Genomic DNA, 23,110 nt, shown 5'->3' with positions numbered 1-23,110 from the left:
TGGAAATAAAAATATATATTTTCATTAAAATATTGATTCAATCCTTCATTTACTTAATATACTCCTATTACAGGTCAAATGTTTATATACAGCAAATGATGCATCATATACCTGTATACCTAATTCTTTTTCTCTTTCTGCTCTCTCTTACCTATAGCATTACGTATGTAACGATTGTGCAGATTGACTCCCATATAAATTTGTAACGGCGAACGCGTGTATAGAAGTATAACTTCTACCGGCAGTCCCACTGGACTGCCACACCCGTTTTTTTATGTTTAATACTATGTTCATTAATATAAACAGATATACAAATTATTTATTTGTATAATGGTATGTTCAAAATGCACACCATAGTATGATGGACATTTTTATATAAAGTAAATAAATAAAGTCATAATGGTTCCTGAAATCATGAAATGTATTAATAAAGAATAATTGCTGTAAATTTTGAAAATATTTTATTATTTTTAGGCTAATACAAATTTTTTAGATATTTTTTATAAGTTGTGTTAAATATCCACCAGTGTTATATCCGATTAATGAGAAAGATATCTGAAATATGCTTGAAGAGGAATTATTTTATAGAAATGTACAAAGCATATCACACTTCCAGAAGAATAGTGACGTTTTTTTCAGAGTTTTTGACTATTGACATCATTCTTCTTTTGCCTTCTTTGCAAGTTAAATACTGTGTAAATTTATATTGTATTCAACGATAATATTACGACGATAATGAATTTTTCAAACTTGGTTAAATACTGTTGTGTCACCCCTGATTGCGACCCTGTACTTTAGCAAAGTCAAGAACTCTCTCTTGACAACTGAATATTCCACGCACCGTTTATATCGATGCGGAGATGTTCTCAGCGCCCGGTAAACGCCGCGTAAGGGTATACAGAATATGTTGTGTCTTCTTTTAAAAACCCGCTGAGGCTGCCTTTAATTATTAGTATCAGCGAATTGTTTAATAAGCACTATCAGTGCAAATTGTAAGCGATAATTATCAATGTAATTAGAATTTGTGATATTTGTAATTATATACAGTGTGGAAACCACTTATGGAATAAAATTGTTTGTGTCCTTATTTTAGAAAATAATAAAAAACGTTGAGATACCTTAACTTTTAAATTTAAATGTGCGCCTTTTAAACATAAATTTGAATGTACAGGGTGATCCACGCAAGTCTGGCATAGTCCATAATCTTTATTTTAAATGAAACGCCCTCCTTAACAACCTGATCTCAACGTACTATATCATGTAGGGTCTATTATGAATAATACAAGGTGAAATTTTGAAATTAAGTATAATTTTCTTCATGACAATTAATTCATAGAATACCTGAGGTAATTGATTGGATTACATTAAAATAAATGCTCAAAATGTTCTCCACCTTATTGTTGGCAATAACACAGTCTCCTATAAAACTCGTCCCGAACTTTGTTTAAAGTTTGAGGTGAAATGTTCCGTATTTCTGTAGTTATCCTTTCTTTGAGGTCTTCAATGCTAGTTGGTTGTGTTGCATATACTTTGTTGTTGAGATAACCCCACAGAAGAAAATCCAAAGGCGTAAGATCTGCCGACCTAGCTGGCCACTCAATAGTACTCCTTCGTCTAATCCATTTATTGAATAAGATTTCATTCAAGTAATTTCTCACCATTAAAGCATAATGGGGCGTTGTACCGTCCTGCTGGAACCAGACAGTTTCATGCGGTAGGGTCGGATCTATTGGATTGGGATATAAGTTAGCCAACTGAGGAAGAACATCGTCTCTTAGTATGCTTAAATATGTTTCCGCTGTCAAATTACCATCTACAAATATAGGACCAATAATATGATCCCCCATAATACCTGCCCAAACATTCAACTTTTTAGTATACTGAGTGTGTGTCTCACGCATCCAATGAGGATTCTCCGCTGACCAATATCTACAGTTTTGTCTGTTTACCTCTCCATTCAATGTAAATGTTGATTCATCAGAAAAAAGAATTGTGCCCAGAGCTATTTCATATGTGTTAATTTTATGCATCATTCTTTCGTAGAAATCCATTCTATGATCTGGATCGTCTTCTGTTAGCTCCTGCACAAAAGTCAATTTATATGGATGAAGTTTTTCTTCATGAAGACACCTTAGGACAGTTGTGTGACTCACATTATTTGGACATGCAATTTGATGTGAACTTGACGTTGGATTCTCTGCTGCACTTAATAAAATATCCACTTTCACCTCATCTTCACTGAAGTTTGGTTTTCTTTTTAATGGTTTGACATGTCCAAGTTCTCTGAATTGTGCATAAATTTTAGACACAGTACCTTGTGCAATATTAGGTAATTGAGGATATCTCTGATTAAATAAGTTTGCTACTTCAACTTGACTTCTATAATTCTCCCTATAACCGATCACCATTAAAATCTCAATTCGGTGGGCCTCAGTTAAATATTTCATATTTATTTCTGCAAGAAATTAGCTTTTAATTAGGAATTTATTATTTTAATGTAAAATGTCAACACACCAACAACTGATTGATAACAATCCGCATTATTTACTGATTTAGTTTAATTAGCAGACTATCTAGACAGTTTTTACCTATTCATGACAAAAAATGTTAACACGGTTACGAAACAGAAATTTTTCCCAATATACTGACACTTAGAGTAGAAGTGTATTGTCTGTATTTAGCTAATTTAAAATAATATCATAACACGTGATAAATTATTAATTTCAAAATTTCACCTTGTATTATTCATTATAGACCCTACATGATATAGTTCGTTGAAATCAGGTTGTTAAGAATCTTTTAAAACATAAAAATATACAGGGTGTTTCATTAAAAATAAGGATTATGGATTATGCCAGTCTTGCGTGGATCACCCTGTAAATTTAAATTTATGTTTAAAAAGCGCACATTTAAATTTAAAAGTTAACGTGTCCCAGGGTTTTTTATTATTTTCTATAATAAGGACACAAACAATTTTATTCCATAAGTGGTTTCCATACTGTATGTACAAATATTTCTAAATTGTCCTTATTTATAATTTTCATTGTTCGCTTAATGGGTGAATGCATACCATAATTTGTACAGTGAAAAGGTATATACAAACCTATAAACCTAAAAGGTATATATATATATATATATATATATATATATATATATATATATCTGTAAAATAGATCAACATATCTGAGACTTCTGGATGGAACATATAAACTAATAGATTGGAGAAGTTCAGGACAACAAATTAAACCATTTATTAATCTAAACATAAATACTAAATCAGAGTTATCTCGTCAGGTTTTTAATAAATTCATGTTGAGTGTTTTTAAAATATCTGTATCTTTCTTCTTTTGGCATCATAAACCTGGATGGGTCTTTGCCTGTCTGGCTATGTCCTTCCATTCAGATCTTTCTTGGGCCCTTCTCCTCCTCCATTGTCTTCAGGTCGTCTTCCACGTCATGCAACCATCTCGTCCTGGGCCTTCCTTTTTTCCGCCTTCCTACCGACTTCCACAGTATCCACTGTAACATCTTCTTTGTCGTTTTCGTGTCTTCTTGTCGCTGAACATGTCCCAGCCATGGCCATCTTTGACTTTTCACAAATCTTACAATGTCATACGCTTCATTCAGTTCATTAACCTCGTCGTTTCTCCTGATTCCATATGTGCCGTCGTTCTCTTGCGCCGGGCCATATACTTTTCTCAGTATCTTTCTCTCGAATGTCCTGAGTTGGGCTTCCTCTTTTTTCTACATTACCCAAGTTTCACAACCATAGGTTGCTACGGGTCTAATCAAAGTTCTGCAGATAGTCTTTTTGGTTCTTTTGTCTAATTATTTCGATGTCATCAATCTTTCATTAGCATAGTGCTAATGAAATTCTGATTGTTTGTTTTCTGTGCCCAGATATGTGAAGGCATTCATACGTTCAGTAGTATAGCTGTCTATTGCTTTATTATTTTCATTCTCAGGTGTTCTTCTGATGGTCATGTACTTAGTTTTTGTTTCGTTTATTTTAAGTCCTCTTTTTTGTGCTTCAGGATCAATTTCCTTAAATGTTTCCATTAGTCGTGTCTTGCTTCTACTAACAATGGCGACATCGTCTGCATATGCCATAATTTGTACTGTTTTGGTGTTTATATGGCCGCTTACATTGGTTTTTCTGATGACTACTTCAAGAACTAGGTTGAACAGTATGGTTGAAAGTGCGTCTCCCTGTCTCACTCTCATGTTGATCTCAAACAGGGGAGACAGTTCTCCATCTACTCTAACTGCGGCTTTTGAACCCTGCAATGTCATTTTTATGGGGCTGATATATTTTTTTGGTATACCTAGATTTCGGAGGTCTTCCAGCATTTTGTCTCTTTTAACACTATCAAAAGCTTGTTTAAAATCTATATACATATTATATAGTTCTATGTCGTATTCATAAGATTTCTCTTGTATTGTTCTAAGTATGAATATGTTGTCTGTAGTAGCTCTATTTGGTCTGAATCCATTTTGATAATCACCAATTATATTTTCGGAGTATTCTGACAATCTAGTGTAGGTAATGACAGAAAGGATTTTGTATATTACATTTAGCAATGTAATTGGTCTGTAATTCTGGTATTCCCTCTTATTCCCTTTTTTATATATTGGCTGTATAAGACCAACTGCCCATTCCTCCGGCATTTGCTCCTTGGTCCATACCAACTTTATCAGGTAATGGATTCTTCTCCAACGGCAATGCCAATGTCCTCCATATTTCAACAATTCTGCCGAAACTTCGTCCGTTCCTGGCGGTTTACTGTTTTTTAGTTTCTTTATTATTTGAACAACTTCTTCATAACTCGGATTTTTAATGTGCTGCTCCGCCGTAAAATATATTGTCTCGTTTTGATCAGTTCCATTGTCTGCATTTAGGTTTTCCTCAAAGTATTCTTTCTATCTCATTATAATTTTTTGTTTCTCTGTTAGTAGTTATCTGTCCTTGTCTTTGCATATTGTCAATTTTGGTCTAAATGACTGTGTGCTTTCTTTTATTCTTTTATAGAATTTTCTGCTCTCGTGTTTGTTGTTATGTTATGCTCTAGGATTTCTTGTACTTGTTTTTTCAAAGTCTCTCTTTTTTTCTTCCTCATATTGTAGTCGCTTGTATTCTCTTTTCGTTACAAATTTCTCTGTTATTTCTTGTGTTTCTTTGAAGTTGGTTAAGCCTAGCTTGCCTTTTTTCCTCTACTGCAGTTCTGCATTCATCATCGTCATACCATTTCGCATTTCTTTGCCTTTTGGCTTTTCCGACAGTTTCCTCTGCAGATTCCGTTATTATTGTTTTTAATTGTCTCCATTCTTCCTCTGCAGTATCTTCCTCTCTGGTTCTGTTGAGTTTTATTTGGAGGGTATTTTGATATTCTTGTGTCTTTGTTTGACTTTTGAATCCTTCAACATTCCATTTTTTAAATTGGCTATTTTTTTCCTTTTGCAACTGTCGCGATTTTCTGCCGCAATTTTGCCCCCACAAGATAGTGATCTGAGTCAGAGTTCGCCCCGCGATACGTTCTGACATTAGTTGCCCATCTTTTTGAGATGAGGATGTGGTCAATTTGATTAGCTTCATTGGTTAATGGTATTTTCCATGTTCCTTTATGGATATCTTTTCTCTGGAAGTTAGTGCTGATAACTACATAATTATTTGCTGTTGCAAATTGTGCAACCCTAAGTCTATTTTGACTGTTTTCATTATGCAAACTATGTTTCCAAAATATGTTTACGAAAGTTTCTTCTTTCCCCAGCTTAGCATTAAAGTCGCCTAATGTTATAACAGCATCGTGTATACACACACACATCGTGTTTCCTGCAATGCCAATATTTCATCCCCGTATTTTTCAATTTCTTCTGAGTTCGTCGTTGTGAGAAAATATCTGTATAATGATGATTAATAATGATTATGTTTAATTGATATGCACAATATCTTAAAAATTTGTTCTGCAGTCTCTCCAATGTAGTAGAATGAACTTGGTATTGTGGAGACCTTACAATAGATACATATTCCACTTTAGATACGACTAAAGCATAATAAACCGTTCTTAAAGCCCAAACAGATAGTCTCAGACTGTTGCGAATGATAAAGCCTAAAGATTTTAATTAATTAACTGTTACATCATTTATTTGTCGTAAAAAACACAACTGTTCATCAAATGTGACTCCTAAGTCTTTTATTGTTTTGACATAAGACAATTCATTATCATTTATTGTATAAGAAGTATCATATTTTTTAAAACCTCTATAAAAACTTATATAGCAGCATTTAGCAACATTTAAATGCAAAATATTATTCTCACACCAAATACTCAACTGGTCTAAATCTTCTTGAATTAAAGTTATGTCATCATTTGAATCTACAGATTTAAATAAATTCAAATCAACTGCAAGCACCAGGAAATCGCAATTTCTAAAACTCTGATAATATATCGTTCACAAACATATTAAATAACAAGGGTGAACAGTGAGCTCATTGGGGTACTCTTGATGTCACATGATTAAAAAGCTGCTAAACCATTGTAAGGATTGATGACTGGAGCCAAAGGCATTTAATTTTTCTAATAGGATGTTATGATCTACTCTGTCGAATGCCTTGGAGAAGCCAGTATAAATAGTATCATCTGACTTTTATCCTCCAACGTGTTTAATATTTTTTGTTCAAAGAGTACTTAATTTATTACCATTGATTTATTCTGAGAAAATCCATGTTGATTGTGTATTAGGCGCTCTTTACAATAAAATTTTAATTGATCATGCAGTAGGCTATCGAAAAGTTTTGGTATAGAGGATCGTTTACACACGCTTCGATAATTTATTATGTCTTGTTTATTACCTGATTTGAAAATTGGGGAGATATAAGAATGTTTCCATAAACTTGGGAAAACCGATGTCTTTAATGATGACTCAAAAAGAAGATATAAAGGAATAATTAGTGGATAAATACAGTTCTTTAGAAAATAATCAGGAATACCATCTGGACCACTGCTTAACTTATTAAGTAATAGTAAAATGTTGTTAAAAATATCTTTTACTGATATTGAAAAATTAGGTATAAAAAGATTGCTGTTTTTCTTTACTTCCAAGTTATTAATATTTGATTGTGACGAATAAACTGTTGAAAAAATTGACTAAAACAGTTTGCAATATGTTGTGTATTTGTTGCTATAACATTATCATAATACATCTTCTTCTTCTTCGTCTAGCCATTCACGTCCACATCTGAACATAAGCCTCTTCAAGTCTTCCTTTCCATTGTTTTTTATTGTACGCTACTTGTAGCCAATTTTTCCCGGCAGTCCTTTTCAGATCATCTGTCCATCTCATAGGAGGTCTGCCTTTGGGTCTTTTGTGTTGGTATGGTCTCCAGGTTAAAATTGATCTGTGCCATTTGTTTAGATCGCTCCTAGCTACATGTCCAGCGTATTCCCATTTCAACTTTAATGATTTTTGCACCACATCGGTGACTTTGGTTTTCTGTCTTATCCATGTGTTTGTTTTCTTGTCCTTAAGTGATATACCTAGCATTGCTCTTTCCATCGCGTGTTGAGTGACTCTAAGTATATTCATATTCTTTTTTGTGATTGTCCATGTTTGTGCCGCATAAGTTAATATCGGAATAATGCATGCATCAAAAACTTTAGATCTAAGATGTAATTGAATTTGTTGATTTCTGAGTATATAGTTCAGTTTACCGAATGCTGCCCAAGCTAACTTTCTTCTTCTTTTTATTTCTTCAGTTTGAATTTCCCTATTTAGTATTATTTTTTGTCCTAAGTATATATATTCTTCAACTTTTTCTATAACTTTATCGTTTATTATTGTCACGGTGTCTTCGGAGTGCATGACTTTTGTTTTGTTTAAATTCATTTTCAGTCCTATTTTAGAAGATTCGGTATGTAGTTCTAAAAGCATGGTTTGCATTTCTTGTAGGTCAGTAGCTATCAGGATTATGTCATCTGCAAATCGTAGATTACTGAGGTAGCGGCCATTGATGTTTATTCCCTTATATTTCCAATTTAGTTTTTTAAAACGTCCTCCAAAACTAAGGTGAACAGTTTGGGTGATAAAGTATCTCCCTGTTTGACTTCCCTGTTTAATGGTACAGGGTTCGTGTGTTCATTTTCATTTAGGTAGTATGTAGCTGTAGCTTGGTTCATAGTTTCTTTTATTAAGTTAATATATCTGCTGTCTATTCTACAATTTTGCATTGCGTTTATTACGGCCGTGTGTTCCATGGTATCGAAAGCTTTTTCGTAGTCTACAAATGCTAGGAAAACTGGAAACTTGTATTCGTTACATTTTTCTATTAATATTTTTGTGGTTAACAGGTGATCGGAAGTTGAATAGCCTTTTCTAAAACCTGCCTGTTCATATGGTTGGTATTCGTCTAATTTCCTTGTTAGTCGAGTAGTTATGACTTTGGTGAGTATTTTAAACAGGTGTGACAGTAGGCTGATGGGTCTTTAGTTTTCCAATTTTCGACTATCACCTTTCTTGTGTAATAAGATTACTTTAGAGTTGTTCCAGCTCTTAGGGACTTTGCCCTGATGTAAACAACTGTCCACAAGCTTAGTTACAATTGCAATTAGTTCCTTACCTCCTTCTAATATCATATCTGTGGTAATACTATCTTCTCCTGCAGCTTTATTTCTCTTCATGTTTTCCAATGCTGTAGTTACCTCTGAAATTGTTACTTTTGGCATTATTTCTGATCCAACATTTTTTATTAATTTCCGTGCTGGTCTCATCTCATCATCTTGTTGATGTGTTCTGTAAAGTTCTGTGTAAAATTCTTCTATTCGTCTCAGTATGTTTTCTCTAGTTGTGATTTCATTTTCGTCTTTTCCCATTAATGATATCATCTGACGTCGTCCTAGTGTCGGTCTGAGGCATTTCATACTCTTATTTTTTTCAATAGTTGTTGTTATTAATTTTTCGTTTTCTTTTCTTTTTTGTTGTCTGATTCCTTTTCTAATCTGCCTATTAAGTTCTCTATATTCGTCGGTTCCCCTTTTGTTAGATTTATTTAAGATCTTCCTTCTTTTTATTTGTTGTAATATTTCTTTGTCTAATTCATTGTATGTTGTTTTTGGTTTTTTCAGTTGCAGAAGGCTTTTATTCACTGTTTCGGTAATAAGGTTATTCAAATCATCAATATCATTGGAATTTATCTGCTGCATGCTAACTAGATTTAATGCATGCGCTATCTTTTTATTAAATTCACTATTTTTGATTTCTTCAGATGTCCATTTGTTTCTTTTTTCATGTATTCTTTTTCTTTCTAGTTTTTTTTTAATTATTAGTTTTGTTCTTATTAGTCTATGCTCGCTTCCTAGGTCAAACTGATTTAATACTGATACGTCTTCTACTAGGTTTCTATTCTTTGTTAAGATATAATCTATTTCATTCTTTGTCTTTTTATCGGGGCTCATCCATGTCCATTTTCTGCTTGGTTTTTATTGAAAAAGGAGTTCATTGAGTACATGTTATGTTCATTCATGAAATTGAGAAGCATTTCTCCTCTATCGTTTCTTTTCCCGTAGCCAAAGTTACCAATTAAATGTTCGTAATCTTCCTCTTTTTTGCCCAATTTAGCATTAAAATCTCCTAATAGTATTTCGTAATTTGCTTTATTTGTATCTATAGCTGTTCTTATTTCATCATAAAATATTTCTACTTCTTCATCGTCGTGGCTTTTGGTCGGAGCGTATACTTGGATCACTTTCAGAGTGGTTCTTTTATTAATCCTGATGATCTGATATGGGCTTGAATTCTTCGATACACTGTGTGAGGCTTTGTTTTACCAAGAATCCCACTCCCGTGTATTCGCCACTTTTATGCATAAAATGTGTGCCATTTTTTAGTATTATATACTCATCACTTTTTCTTCTGGTCTCGCATATACCAAGGATATCCCATTTTATATCCTTTAGTTCACTTTCTATTTCTGGGAATCTATTGTCGTCCGTCAGTGTTCGAATATTGTAGGAGCATAGCCAAATTGTCATCTTGTGGTAGCCGGGTTTTACCCAGGGATTCTTAGCACCCCCCCTTCCGTTAGTTGTTTGATCGCTGCCGTGATCAAGTCTCTGGAAGTGCTGGGCACTGGGGGCCTTTTCTTTTTTGTCTTGTACATTGACTTGAAGGTTTGGACCGTTATCTCCTCACGCTGGTCCAGTGCGGGTTGAGGAGGGAAGGGAAGGATTTGGGTAGGTTATCATAATACATACTATCTGGTAAATCATTTGATGCTCTCTTACTATTTTCATACTGCCAAAATTACTTAGGATTACTGTATTAATTATGGTTTACTTGATTCAGATAAGTGTTATAACATTGATTTGATAAATCTTTACACAATCTTCCAAGTTCTGAGAAAATCACATAATCCTCTTGAATGCTGGAAGCCAAATAACTTTTATGAGCAATGTTTTTCTGTACAACTAAATTACAACTAAATAACATAAGTTGGCATTAAACCATTTTAGATAACTATCAGTTCAAAATCTTTTCACAAACACTTTTCACTTGGTACAAACAATGATATAATGACAAACAGCGGATTTTTTTGCTTGATGGCGTATTCCGTAGAATTTTTAGCATTCGATATTATGTTTAATACTACTTATTTTTATTTATATTTATTAAATGAGATAAATTTATGATTCATTCAATTGTGTTTTTTAGGTCATACCATTTGCAGTAAAATTGTCTCAAATTAACAGGCCTACATTTTATAGAATCAACGCTTGTAAAGTGCTTGGACAAGTTGCTATACATCCCAAAATAACAACATTCGAGTAAGAATTTTATAATATATTGCTCTCCAATGTAATATATCTGATATATTTATTTGTAGCACTATGATTTTTTATATTGCTCGTATATGTCCACAAAAAATTATTAACTGCATGTATTTTAGCGTCAAGAAGGATATTGTCCCTTTAACTCAAAGTCTTTGTCAAGATTGTTTATATGAAGTTCGAGCAGCAATGTGTACAGAGCTGCCGCACGTCGCAAAAGGTTTATCAAATGACGCAAATGTTAGAATTTGTCTTCTACCTTGTCTCGTAGAATTATCAAGTGATGAAAATATGCAAGTAAGAGCTGCTGCTGTTGATGCTGCGATACTTCTTATTCCATGTTTAAATTCAGGTAAGTAATGATGATAATAGCAAAATACCCATCGTTGTACGTAATATATTCTAAGAAGTCATAAATAAATACTATAAGTGATATAAGGTTGAATGTTCGAATAAATGAATTTTAATCAAATAAAAGGCCGATATCGAGCACAGTTTATTTATTAAATCTTGCCCAAATACTTTCGTCCTTAGAGCATCTTCAGGGGCATTTCGTCAAATTTTGCCTATCCAACAATATATTGAGAATGTCATAAACATTAAAAATTATACATTAACACAACACGATACAAGGACAAACAGTTTAAAATTTAAAAAAACGACGAAGCTGCATATTGGTTGGCATCAGGAGAGAGCATTCTCTCCTAATGTCAACTATTACCTATGTCAAGCTGAAAGATTTACGTACTGTATATATACAGGGATGAGTGCCTTAAGAATCGGCAAAATAACGCAAAAGATAGAAAACATAATACGTTGTGAAATAAAAAGAGATGCAAGTAGTAGAGATGAGAAATTATCGATATAAACCTATAATTTACTTTACATTACATTAGATCTATCGAAAGTTTCCCACCTTTAGACGTTAGCTTATGAGCTGGTTGACTTCAGTCATAGTAATACGTATCACGTAATGTAAGTAAAAACAGTTTAAGTACGAATATGTTTTTATCCAAAATTAAAGTATTGATCAATAATAAACTGTGATTTGAAACGTCGCATACACTCTTCTCAATACAGAATTATCATATCTTGTTATTCTGTATTCGTCAACAAGAATTAATTATCAAATCACTACTAATTAAAATGTGTACTTACATTTGCTTTATTGCCTTCAATCAGTTTTTACTTTATGCGAAATTTAAAGAATGTTAATGTTCGACGTCTTACTTGTAATATTATGACTGAAGTCAACTAGCTCATAAGCTAACGTCTAAAGGTGGGAAACTATCGATAGTCCTAATGTAATGTAATGTAATGTAAATTAGAGGTTTCTATCGATAATTTCCCACCTCTACTACTTTCATCTCTTTTTATTTCACAACGTATTATGTTTTCTATCTTTTGCGTTATTTTGCCGGTTCTTAAGGCACTCATCACTATATATATATATATATATATATATATATATATATATATATATATATATATATATATATATATATATATATATATATATATCGGCAGTATTGAGAAGTTCATTTTGTCGAAATAATTAGAAGAGTTAAGAATGACAGTAGCAATAGCTTTGTCGACCGGAAAGATGACAAATTGGGAGACCTTCAGAGACTCTTAAAGAGTGACAAAGTATCTATGGTTAGTATGACGTACGGTTTACACATCAAAAAAAGTTACCCACAATTGTGGACAATTAGTTTTTAATGGACACGAGGACAGGTCATTGAGCCGGTTCCTGGGTACATCTTGGAACTATTATCAACAGTTAGAACGTGCTCGGTCAGACTTATATGATAGTTTAATTTCTACTTACAGATTTACTGAAATACTTTATTATTGAAATATAATTAGATTTATTTGAAGCTGAAAGTAAACACAGTTTATGGTATGGTTATAAGAACGGGAATCCGTATCCAGTCGTTCTCCGTTTATTTCTATTCGCTTGTCGATCGATTGATCGTTTAGAATATTCCTTCTATCAGTGCGAACACTTTAAATGAAATTGTACCTTCCTAACTTATCCCTCTTTTTATCATATATTTTTAAGGTCATATCTTTCAAAATTATAAATATGTATTTCTGTATATTATGTATTCTTATTTTACAGACACGGTAAAAACCACTGCTATACCATTGGTGAAAAGACTTTGTACCCAATGTACAAAAGAAGGCGACTTAACTTTTCCGGCTGTTGCAAAAATCTATGGCAAATTACTGACCAACCTTCAACAACATTTGTCCGAAGCAGATAGTATATGGTTTCTAGATAATTTCAAAGAACTATCTCATAGAGGATTGTCAATAAGCGATCTAGATGTAGATATTGATCCTGCAATGGTATGTATATTTATGTATATTTTGAATTTTCTGCTAATTCTTCTTGGAATTATAAACGTATATTTACGGGGTATAAAAGCCTTTGTCCTGAATTTTTTGTTACTGCCATTTCGTCTGCAACTGCGGCAGACAGTACCAAAGGCGATGTGTTAGCAGACGTATACGTGACCTCATCATTCCTATCTTTTACTGATTCATAGAATTTCAGACAAAATTCTTGTGTCCGAAGATTTTAAATCAGAAGTGTTTATACTCTTAGGAGCATGTTCTTCCATATTTTGATTATTTAAAAGTTCATTGTTTTGTTATTATATTCTATTTGATCTACAGCAATAGCAGTGTTACCTTTGTCTGCTTTTGTAAACACTATGTTGTTTTCTATTGATTTATTTTTAATTGAAATTACTGTTTGATTCTCTTTGTAACAGGCTTTTTAGTTTCACTACACACCTCGGTAATATATTTCGTAATGATACTTTTTTCGATATTATTGGCAGTTTTGTTTAATGATACTTCACATTCTACACTTAAATATTCTAAAGTTTTTTTATTGTTATGTTGAGGCAAGTTATATTTAAATCCTTTAAAAGTTGTATCTCATTATTACTGAATTTAGTATAGTGAAGTCGTTTTACCCTGTCGTATTTCGGATTAACGCCCGAAAAATAATTTATGACTCTAGTTACAGCCACTCTGTTATGCTTTCCCTTTTCTACCTGCTTTGTGGTACCGAACCTCCTACTGGTCGGCTGTAGTACTTGAGGATAAATCAGCGCTACCAAAACAATTTTTTTATAAATCGTAAAAAGTGATCTTCGAGTGAGCGTCGAATTATGTTGAAAGTGGAAAATTATTTTACTTTAGAAAAAATCAAAATGGGACCAATTACATCAGTGCTGGCAGTTCAAAAAAGAACAAGTGCAGCTTGTGGAATTTCAGAACGGACCTTACAAAGAGTTCGCAAAATGAGTGAGGAGGAATTAAGTAAGGAAAATAAAAGGATTCGTTTGCATCCGAAAACACTCGACTTGCCACTAGGTATTAAAATCTCAATCAGAAATATCATTTATAGCATGTACAAAGCAAAAGAACATGTTACAAGAAAGACACTTATTCAAAAAATAAAGGACAGAGAACTTTGTGATATGGGTTTGACCAGTTTATCAAAAGTATTAAAAGCTATGGGTTTTAGATACAAAAAACCAATAATCGTAAAGTGTTGTGCGAGCTGTCCAATGTTGTTGGAAAAAGATGGAAATTTATAAGAAACTATTTAAAAAACAAGAATTCCGAATTTGCCAGACAATTTGTGTTTATTGACGAAACATGGCTTTTTGCGAAAGGAAATAATACCAAATCATCCTGGCAAGATGATTCTACCAAATGCTATTCGAGTACTAGTGCGAGTAATGGCAAAAGATATATTATATTGCATGCAGGAAATACAGAAGGTTTTATACCCAATGCTAGTCTTATATTTTCTTCGACAAAAAAACTGATGATTACCACGGAAATATGAACGCCGATATTTTTGAACATTGGTTTGAGGAAAAATTATTAAACAATCTGGAAAATCCGTCATTAATAGTCTTAGACAATGCTTCGTATCACACCAGAGAGGAGGAAAAGTTTCCCACAAGCAGCTGGAAAAAAGAAGACTTAAGAAAGTGGCTGTCGGAGAAAAATATAGAACAAGAACATCTAGTTTTAAAAGCTGAATTATTAAATAAGTGCAAAGAACACATTACTGAGAAAAAATTTGTCGTTGACCAAATGGCACTAAAATATGGTCATGAGGTCCTAAGACTACCACCATATCACTGCCAGTACAATCCAATTGAATTGGTGTGGGGCATCACTAAAAACTACTATGATAAACATGCATGTAAGACCACCGACGAAGCCAGCGTTTTACAACTCTGGCAAGATGCACTAAACCAAGTCAATGAGGAACAATGGCGGAAATGTAGTAAGCATATTGAAAAAAAAAAAAATTGTAGTCATATGAAATAGAACAAGTTATTGATGAAGTAAGACCTTTAATTATTCGTAATGATGAAGATTCAGATGAATCGGATAGCGAGTCAGATAGTGATGATACCTGTCCATAGATTAAGACAAAGATAGAAAAATTAACACAAAAGGGTACCAACCACCAAAAAAAAAAAACAAAAAAAAATAAAACAAAAACCGCACGCAGGAGAGAGCCGGAGGCACGCCGCACGACGCTCTTGAATGCAAGCACCAAAAAAATTAGATTAGCAAGTAAGGTAGATTAAGGACATGACTGGACGAATGACTGGGTATTAGACGACGGATGAAAGGATTCCATGCTTGCTCGCTCTCGACTGCACTTGGTGCAGAAAAGTAAAAGCAAGTATCGTCACACACAACCATCATTAGATCGCCGAACAATTGCTTTGACCGGTAGTGATAAAGCCAAATGGGCTAACCTACCACTTAAATGTAAATACACGGAAATTTCCCAGTATTAACATTGGCAATTTTTTTTATGCTTAAATAAAAATAGAGTTTAGTATAATTTTTCAAAAACTTTAAATATCTCAAAAACGGCTATTTTTTCGAGAATGGTATCCCAATAAAAATCGATCCAGAATTTTACGTAGATTCTAAAAAAAAAATAACAAAAAGCACAGTTTCCATTTAAAATAAGAAACTTAATGGCGACTTCTGGTACAACCGGAAGTGCTAGAAGAATGCAAATATTTAAAAAATGAAGAATGCTTTGCATAACCCATTATTTCAAGTTTGCAGAAACCAATGACGGCCAGAACTTTGAAAACTTTTAACCAACATGTTGCGTGAATGACCCTGTATATTTCATACTCAATGTTTATCAATTTACATTATGATATTCAATTATTATTAAACATAATACAAAGTTATTTTATTAAAAAAATCCCTAATGTCGTATTATCAAATTAAGAAAACCGTACATTTTTAATTTGAGAACCGCTGACTACCTGAGGCAAATCTGAACAGACACTTTTATTACTTATGCGACAGGCTAAAACGATCCTACTATATCTGTATAAATCTATTGAAAAAATTATGGTTCGAAAAACTTTTTGTATAATGAACATTGGGTTTTATACTATTGCAAATTAATTATTTAGTTTTTACACCATGTATTGAATTTTTTATCTATTATATTATCTATCTTAATTCTCAAGTTAGAATCTAGGATATCAAATTCTATATTATTTAATCTATAATTTAATTCTGAATGACATACCTTAAGATAAACAGTTATGATATCTCACTATTTATACTGGTGTCTTCTATCATTTTTCAGCCATCTGGTCTTGCCGTGACGTATCCCTGCTTATGCCGCTGGGCTCAGTTCTTCGTTTTGAGTTGTATATATTTCGAAGTGCCACTTGAGAAAGGCACTCTGACTGAAACCGCTGTAGTGATAATAATTTAAAATACGGTGAATCCCCTATGAAGTAACAAATTTACTTATCGAATTTACAGTGCATGTCTGAAGTCCGTGTCAGGCGGTCAAATATTTGATCAAACTAGTTTGACCAAACCAAAAAATTGACAGCATATGACGTCACATCCTGAGTTGGATCAAATCCTCTAAAAATAGAGGGTCTTCTATTTTCAAGGTCAGTTTGATCAAACTTTAATTTTGATTGGTCAAAAAATATCAAAAGTCAAATGACAATCAGCAGTTAGGCATAACGTATTTAAATTAATTTTCTTTTTTTCTTTGGTTGACAGTGTGTGGTTTATTTGTCTTCCTATTTTGTTATAAAATAAAAATAAAAATTTGAAATATCTTGCAGCCGGGAACAAGTTTCTACATAATTGATTTATACCGAGAAAGAGGCTGTTTATATAATGTCAAACATCCATATTATTATAAAAATCCTTTCACCCTATTTATTTTCTTTGTGTATAGGAAAAATTAGAATCGTAAATAAAGCCCAAGTAACTAATAAAATAAGCAAAAAGACAATTAATTTTCTTGACATACGTCAATTTGATCAAATTTGAATGATCGTGTGACAGGTAGATTTTAAAAATTTGAACAAACTGTAATTATGACGTCATTACGTCAGTTTGCTCAAACTAGTTTGATCAAATATTTAACCGTCTGACATGGACTTGAGAGAGTTACAACAGTAGCTACCGGTCTTGTGTGAGTCATACTACAGAACGTTAGCTATTAACATTGGCTGCACAGCCATGTTAATAGCTAACGTTCACAAAGGACAGGGCACATGAAAATGAAGAAAAAGTTATTGGTCTGTAGTTTTTTATGTCTGAGTTTTCTTCTTCTTATAGTGGTGATAATAAATTGTTTTCGGTTTTATTATACTTTATTTTAATGTTTTCTTTTTATTTCAGGCTGTATCTTGTAGGGAATACTGCGCCTTGAATCTTCCAGCTGTGACATTTTTCATTACTGCTCAACTTAGGTCTGAACTAAACAAATGGTATTTAATATTCCAAGATTTGGCTGGAGATCCTTGCTACCTCGTTAGGAAAACTGTGGCTGCTTGCATTTACGAAATTGGAACAACACTAGGTACCCTTTACTTATTTTTTTTTTATTTAAAAAGTACAGCCGCATCCACCATAATGGTTATTAGCGGCGGCAACAGAATTACAAAATTAAATTTTATAAAATATTTCTATAGATTTTAAAAAAAATTACAATATTATTCGCTGGAAAATTAGTGCCCGATAAATTACTTATACATTTAAGTATGTTAAATGCGACACAAAAATTTGCAAAACTATGGCATACTAATAAAAAACGGTTAACCATGAATGGAATGAATAAGTCTCGTATGTCCAATTCGTAATTTCGTTATCACCAATTGTTCTCTTCTGTCCCTAGTTGAGGATTCCCAAGTTGTAACGTGATTTTTAAGTTGCTTCAGAGATTTTTGGGAAGATTGCCATTCATTTTTCCACTTGCACAAAACTCGATTTTTAACGAAAGCTTCTATATCACTCGCGGTGTTTTCTATTCTCGGCTGTTTCTACATCGGCACATATAGAAATTTCACTCGTATATTGGTCCGCTCTTTCGTTGTCTGCAGTGTCAATGTGGGATGGAATTTATATAAATCTGATACTTCTAGAATTTTCTAGAGCCTGTATGACTTTTAGTTTTATCAGTTTCTTAAGGGAACCTTTGGGATATGTCTGTTTAAGGGTTTGAATACAACAAACCGGCATATCTCTTTGATGGACCTTAAAAAGGCATTTAACCGGGTCAAATTAAAGGACGTTATCCAGTTATTGTATGCAAGAGGAATATGTAGGAATAATCAAAACGATCGAAAATATCTACCAAAACAACACAATAAAAGTAAAAGTAGAAGAAGAACTAACCGACCCTATTGAAGCTGGCAATGGGATAAGACAGGGAGATTCCCTGAGTCCTCTATTGTTCAACCTGATTATGGATGCAATAATAAAAAAAGTAAGAACTAAAAAGGATACCAAATGGGAGAAAAACAACTTAAAATAATCTGCTATGCAGACGACACAATACTACTCTCTGAAAGTAAAGATGATTTACAACGTATGCGGCACCAATTTAATATAACCGCCAGAAAATTTAACATGTTAATTTCCCAAAAAAGACAAAATGCATGGTTACAACAGCAAATTTACTAAGATGTAAATTGGTGCTGGAAGGTCAGATACTAGAACAAGTGATGGGGAGTTTAAATATCTAGGCATCACATCTAGCTACGGAAAGCTTGAAACTGAAGTGGAAGATCTAGTGAATAGAAAAAACAGACCCACAGGCTACCTAAATGAAACAATATGGAGAAATAAAAATATCGGGAAAGAAACGAAAGGCAGAATTTACAAAACAGTCATCAGACCAACAATGACATACGCGGCAGAAACAAGACCTGACACAGAGAGGACAAAAAGGATGTTAGAAACAGCAGAGATGAAAACACTTAGAAAAATTGATGGTAAGACACTAAGGGACAGAGCTAGAAGTACAGATATACGACGTAGATGCAAGGTGGAGAACATCAAGAACTGGGTAAGAAATAGAAGAGTAGAATGGAACGATCATATAATCCGAATGACAACAAATAGAGTAGTAGAGACGACAAGAGACGGTTCCCCAATAGGAAGACGATCGGTAGGAAGACCACGAAAACGATGGAACGACAACTTACTGGAGGCACATTGAAAAACAGACAGAGTCATGTGTACATAAAAAGAAGAAGAAGAGGGTTTGAAGGACGCTTGGTGAGTCATTCAAGATAATAGAGTTAGGAATGTCATTAGAATTTATATGCATGATAGCTTTGAGCACTGCATAGAGCTCAACGGAGAAAATCGTAAAGTAGGTTAGGAAACGAAATTATTGATATGTATAGCTTAGGGTAATGAATGCACCGCCTACTCATCTGTCATACATGATCTGTAAAGGTTTTATAACGATGCTTATAATACTAACTGAGAATTACATCTAGATTATTCTTGATCTCTGCTTGACTATTAATATGTTTGTCAAATTGGGTTAGGCCAGTATTTATATTTGGTGTATTAATTATCCAAGGTGAAGGGCTTTTAATATTGATTGGAAAAATATTTGGGAATTCGATGTCGATATATCTCAGACAACACCGTACTCGCTCATAGTAAGGTTTGTGTTTACTATTGGTAAAGAGATTTATATATTTATTAGTGAACGTGATATTAAATAGAGGTTTGTTTACATTTGAAGCAATTGACGTTTCATACGTGTTACGTCATCACGTGTTATGCACCTGAAATTCGGAGGTGATATACTGAAGGCTCCCCACTTTCACAATATAAACTTTCTACAGGTGACGTTTCTCCAAGAGAGAGTCTAAGTGCTGTGTTGTGTATAGAGTCTAGCTGTTTTAACAATATGGCGAATACAGAGACGTAAGCAATTGATCCATAATCAATTTTTGATCTAATTAAAGTTCTGTAGATTGTTAGCAGGGTAGAGCGATCAGAGCCCCAGCATCTATTTGACAATGTTCTCATTAGATTAAGTTTCTTATTATAAGTCAGTACTAATTGTCTAATGTGTTATTTCCAAGTAAGTTGAATATCAAACCAAATACCAAAGAATTTTACACATGATTTGAAGGATAGCGATGTGTTGAAAAACTTAAGATTGGGATTATTTGAAAAATTCTTTTTTGAGAACACCTGCACAATTCGAATGTAATTATAATTTCGAATTGCTTCTAATTCCCTGTATCCGATTCTTCTCGATCGACGATGAGGAAATAAAATTTTGAAGTCGTGGAGTAAAATATACACTGGAGTGCAAAATTAACCGGACACTATGATTTTTATGAAGAGAGGAAACGTTGTTAGCCACCTTCGAAAGAAAGAAGGCAACTCTGAACTATACAAAATATACCAGGATCCGGATATTATAACATTCATTAAAATAGGACGGCTGCGTTGGATAGGACATGTAGAAAGAATGGAAGAAGGCGAAATACCAAACAAAATATTCAAACAGATGCCAGTAGGAAAAAGAACAAGAGGAAGACCGAAACTGAGATACTTAGAACAAATAGAAAATGATATAACAACCTTAAAAATAAAAAACTGGAGAAAAAAAGCACGAAACAGATCAGAATGGAGAAGAATCTTGGAACAGGCCAAGACCCAAAAAGGGTTGTCGAGCCAGTGATGATGATGATGATTTTTATGTATTTTTTCGTTTTTAGACAAAAACTTAGTTTATGCCTTATTAGCGATAATTTTTTTTCTTCTTTGAACCTATTTAGATGATTTTGGTGTCTTAAATTGAACAGCATTTTAAATTTATTTTGATCACGAAGAATAATAGGTCAAGTTAAAGATCACTTTTTTAGATTGCAAGCGTTACGATCGCACATTATCAGTACCAGTACTTGTTCAACGATTAAATGATGTCCATAGAAACACAGTTTCCATTAATACCGTTCGAAGACACTTAAATGGATATGGATTAAAGTCCAGAATACCTGTCACGGGACGTCTAACAGCAGAACATCGGAGGCAATGTTTACACTTCGCTCGCGAACATCTTAATTAGGGTGTTGAAGAATAGGATGCTTTGTTCTTCGCAGATGAATCAAGAGTTAACAGATACTCATCACATGCGCGGCCTAGGATTTGGAAAAGAACTTGTGAACGTTATCACCAATGTTGTTTTACTCCCAGAGTTCAATTTGGTGAACGTAGTATAATGGTATGTACAGGCATTTCTCTAGGGGCTGATACAGAAATTGTTACAATTCTAGGGGGCAATTTAAACGCTGAAAGGTGTATTGAACAATATTTGGAAGATCATGTAGTGTCATTTGCCCCATTTGTTGGAGAAAACTTTCGTCTGATGCAAGACAATGCTCGTCTACACATTGCAAGAATAACATAGGATTACTTGGGTGAAATTAAGATTAGTTATTACCACGGCTCTCAAGGAGTCCAGACTTAAATCTAATAGAGCATGCATGGAATATTTTGGGACTACCTATTCGACGTAACCATATTCAGTTTCAAAACATCAATGATTTGGAGCAAACAGTTTGTGACGAATGGGAGTAAATTCCCCAGAAAGAAATTTCTACTTAATCCGAAGTATACTTGATAGAATGAGCGTAGTAATTAAGGGTCGTGGAGCTAATACACCTTACTAAATATCTCTTTTTATTAAAAATGTTTAAAATTTAAAAAATAAATTTTTGTTTTTTTGCAGATTTTCAATTTTTTTTTAATTTTTTATTTTTTTTTTAATTCTTGACTTTAACTGTTAAATTTTATTTATTGTTAAATACTCAATTATAAATATCGCAACTTTTTTAACACCAGTTTTTAGGAAAAATTTGGGTGTCCGGTTAATTTTGCGCTCCAGCGTAGTTTTATTGATAGTTACTGAATTATCACACTATAGTTGTTGTTGAGGTAAAAAAAACCGAGGAAATGATTGCAAGCATTTCCTCAAAACTTATTAGGCAAAAAGAAAAAGAGAAATCAAACGATTTCTACTTAGCGAAACCGAATTCAAATTTTTACCACTGTGTTTCCTAAAACTTGCGAAACAAACAGCTGGATAAATTACTCGGCAAGGGAATCTAAAATTGCATTCCACATGCCGTTCATCCTGGTCAAAATTCGTAGTGAATTCAGTTTCTGGTACTCCAAACGAAGTAAGTAATAAAACATAATGACGGTATTAGATTATTACTTATTAGGCAATTTATAGTTTGCAGGAAGTTGAACAAACTGTAATTAAGCTACTAATCGATATGTTTCACAATTATACACGGTAAAACTATAAAAATTCAGGAAATTAAGATTAATGTGAGATTACAAATTAATGGACGAATTTGTGTTTGAATACACTATACCTACGGTTTTTGTAACCGAGAATTGAAAACCTCTATATATACATAATAATATATCTTTGCTTTTTACATAAACAACCAAGTCATCTGCATATAAGCGCACTTTTAAAGTTTTTTGAGGTTTTTTATTATGGCATTAATGTCGATTAAGAAGAGTGTAGCTAATAATTGCGTCTTGGGATCCCATTTTCTTCCTCCTGTTTTTCGGAATAGTATTTGTTAACTCTTATACGAAACGATCCATTTTCTAGAAAATTCTTAATAAAGTGAAGGCAATTTCCACGAATATTCCATGACTGTAACTTTTTTAAAATGTTGAGTTGATAATTTTTTGTAGTACCTTGCCCATTGCACATGTTAGCCTTATCGGTCTATAGGAATCGGGGTATAGACGCGATTTTTGGCTTTTAAGAAATGAGAGAGTGATAGATTTTGATCAAACAAACTGGTGTCGTTTACAGATGAAGTTAAATAATTGAAGCATGTAATTTTTAGCAGATGTGGGTAGGTGTTTTAAGAAAACAGTTGGGATATCGTCAG

At 33.2% G+C, this 23,110-nt stretch overlaps 1 protein-coding gene across 4 annotated transcripts in view; it reads left to right on the top strand.

Annotated features, from left to right (window-relative positions):
* The window catches only part of LOC140450239 (serine/threonine-protein phosphatase 4 regulatory subunit 4-like), a 76,247-nt gene that overhangs the window by 5,111 nt on the left and 48,026 nt on the right, over nucleotides 1-23,110 (top strand). For all 4 annotated transcript variants that reach the window (XM_072543755.1, XM_072543754.1, XM_072543756.1 and 1 more), the window contains 4 exons: nucleotides 10,705-10,817; nucleotides 10,940-11,172; nucleotides 12,946-13,175; nucleotides 17,556-17,736. In XM_072543755.1, the coding sequence (XP_072399856.1) occupies nucleotides 10,705-10,817; nucleotides 10,940-11,172; nucleotides 12,946-13,175; nucleotides 17,556-17,736 (757 nt within the window). The remainder of the gene's footprint in view (nucleotides 1-10,704; nucleotides 10,818-10,939; nucleotides 11,173-12,945; nucleotides 13,176-17,555; nucleotides 17,737-23,110) is intronic.

Source organism: Diabrotica undecimpunctata, chromosome 9, assembly GCF_040954645.1.
Source record: "Diabrotica undecimpunctata isolate CICGRU chromosome 9, icDiaUnde3, whole genome shotgun sequence".
NCBI classification, from domain to species: domain Eukaryota; kingdom Metazoa; phylum Arthropoda; class Insecta; order Coleoptera; family Chrysomelidae; genus Diabrotica; species Diabrotica undecimpunctata.
Note: the sequence above shows the minus strand (reverse complement) of the source record. Positions and strands in the feature narration are given on the sequence as shown.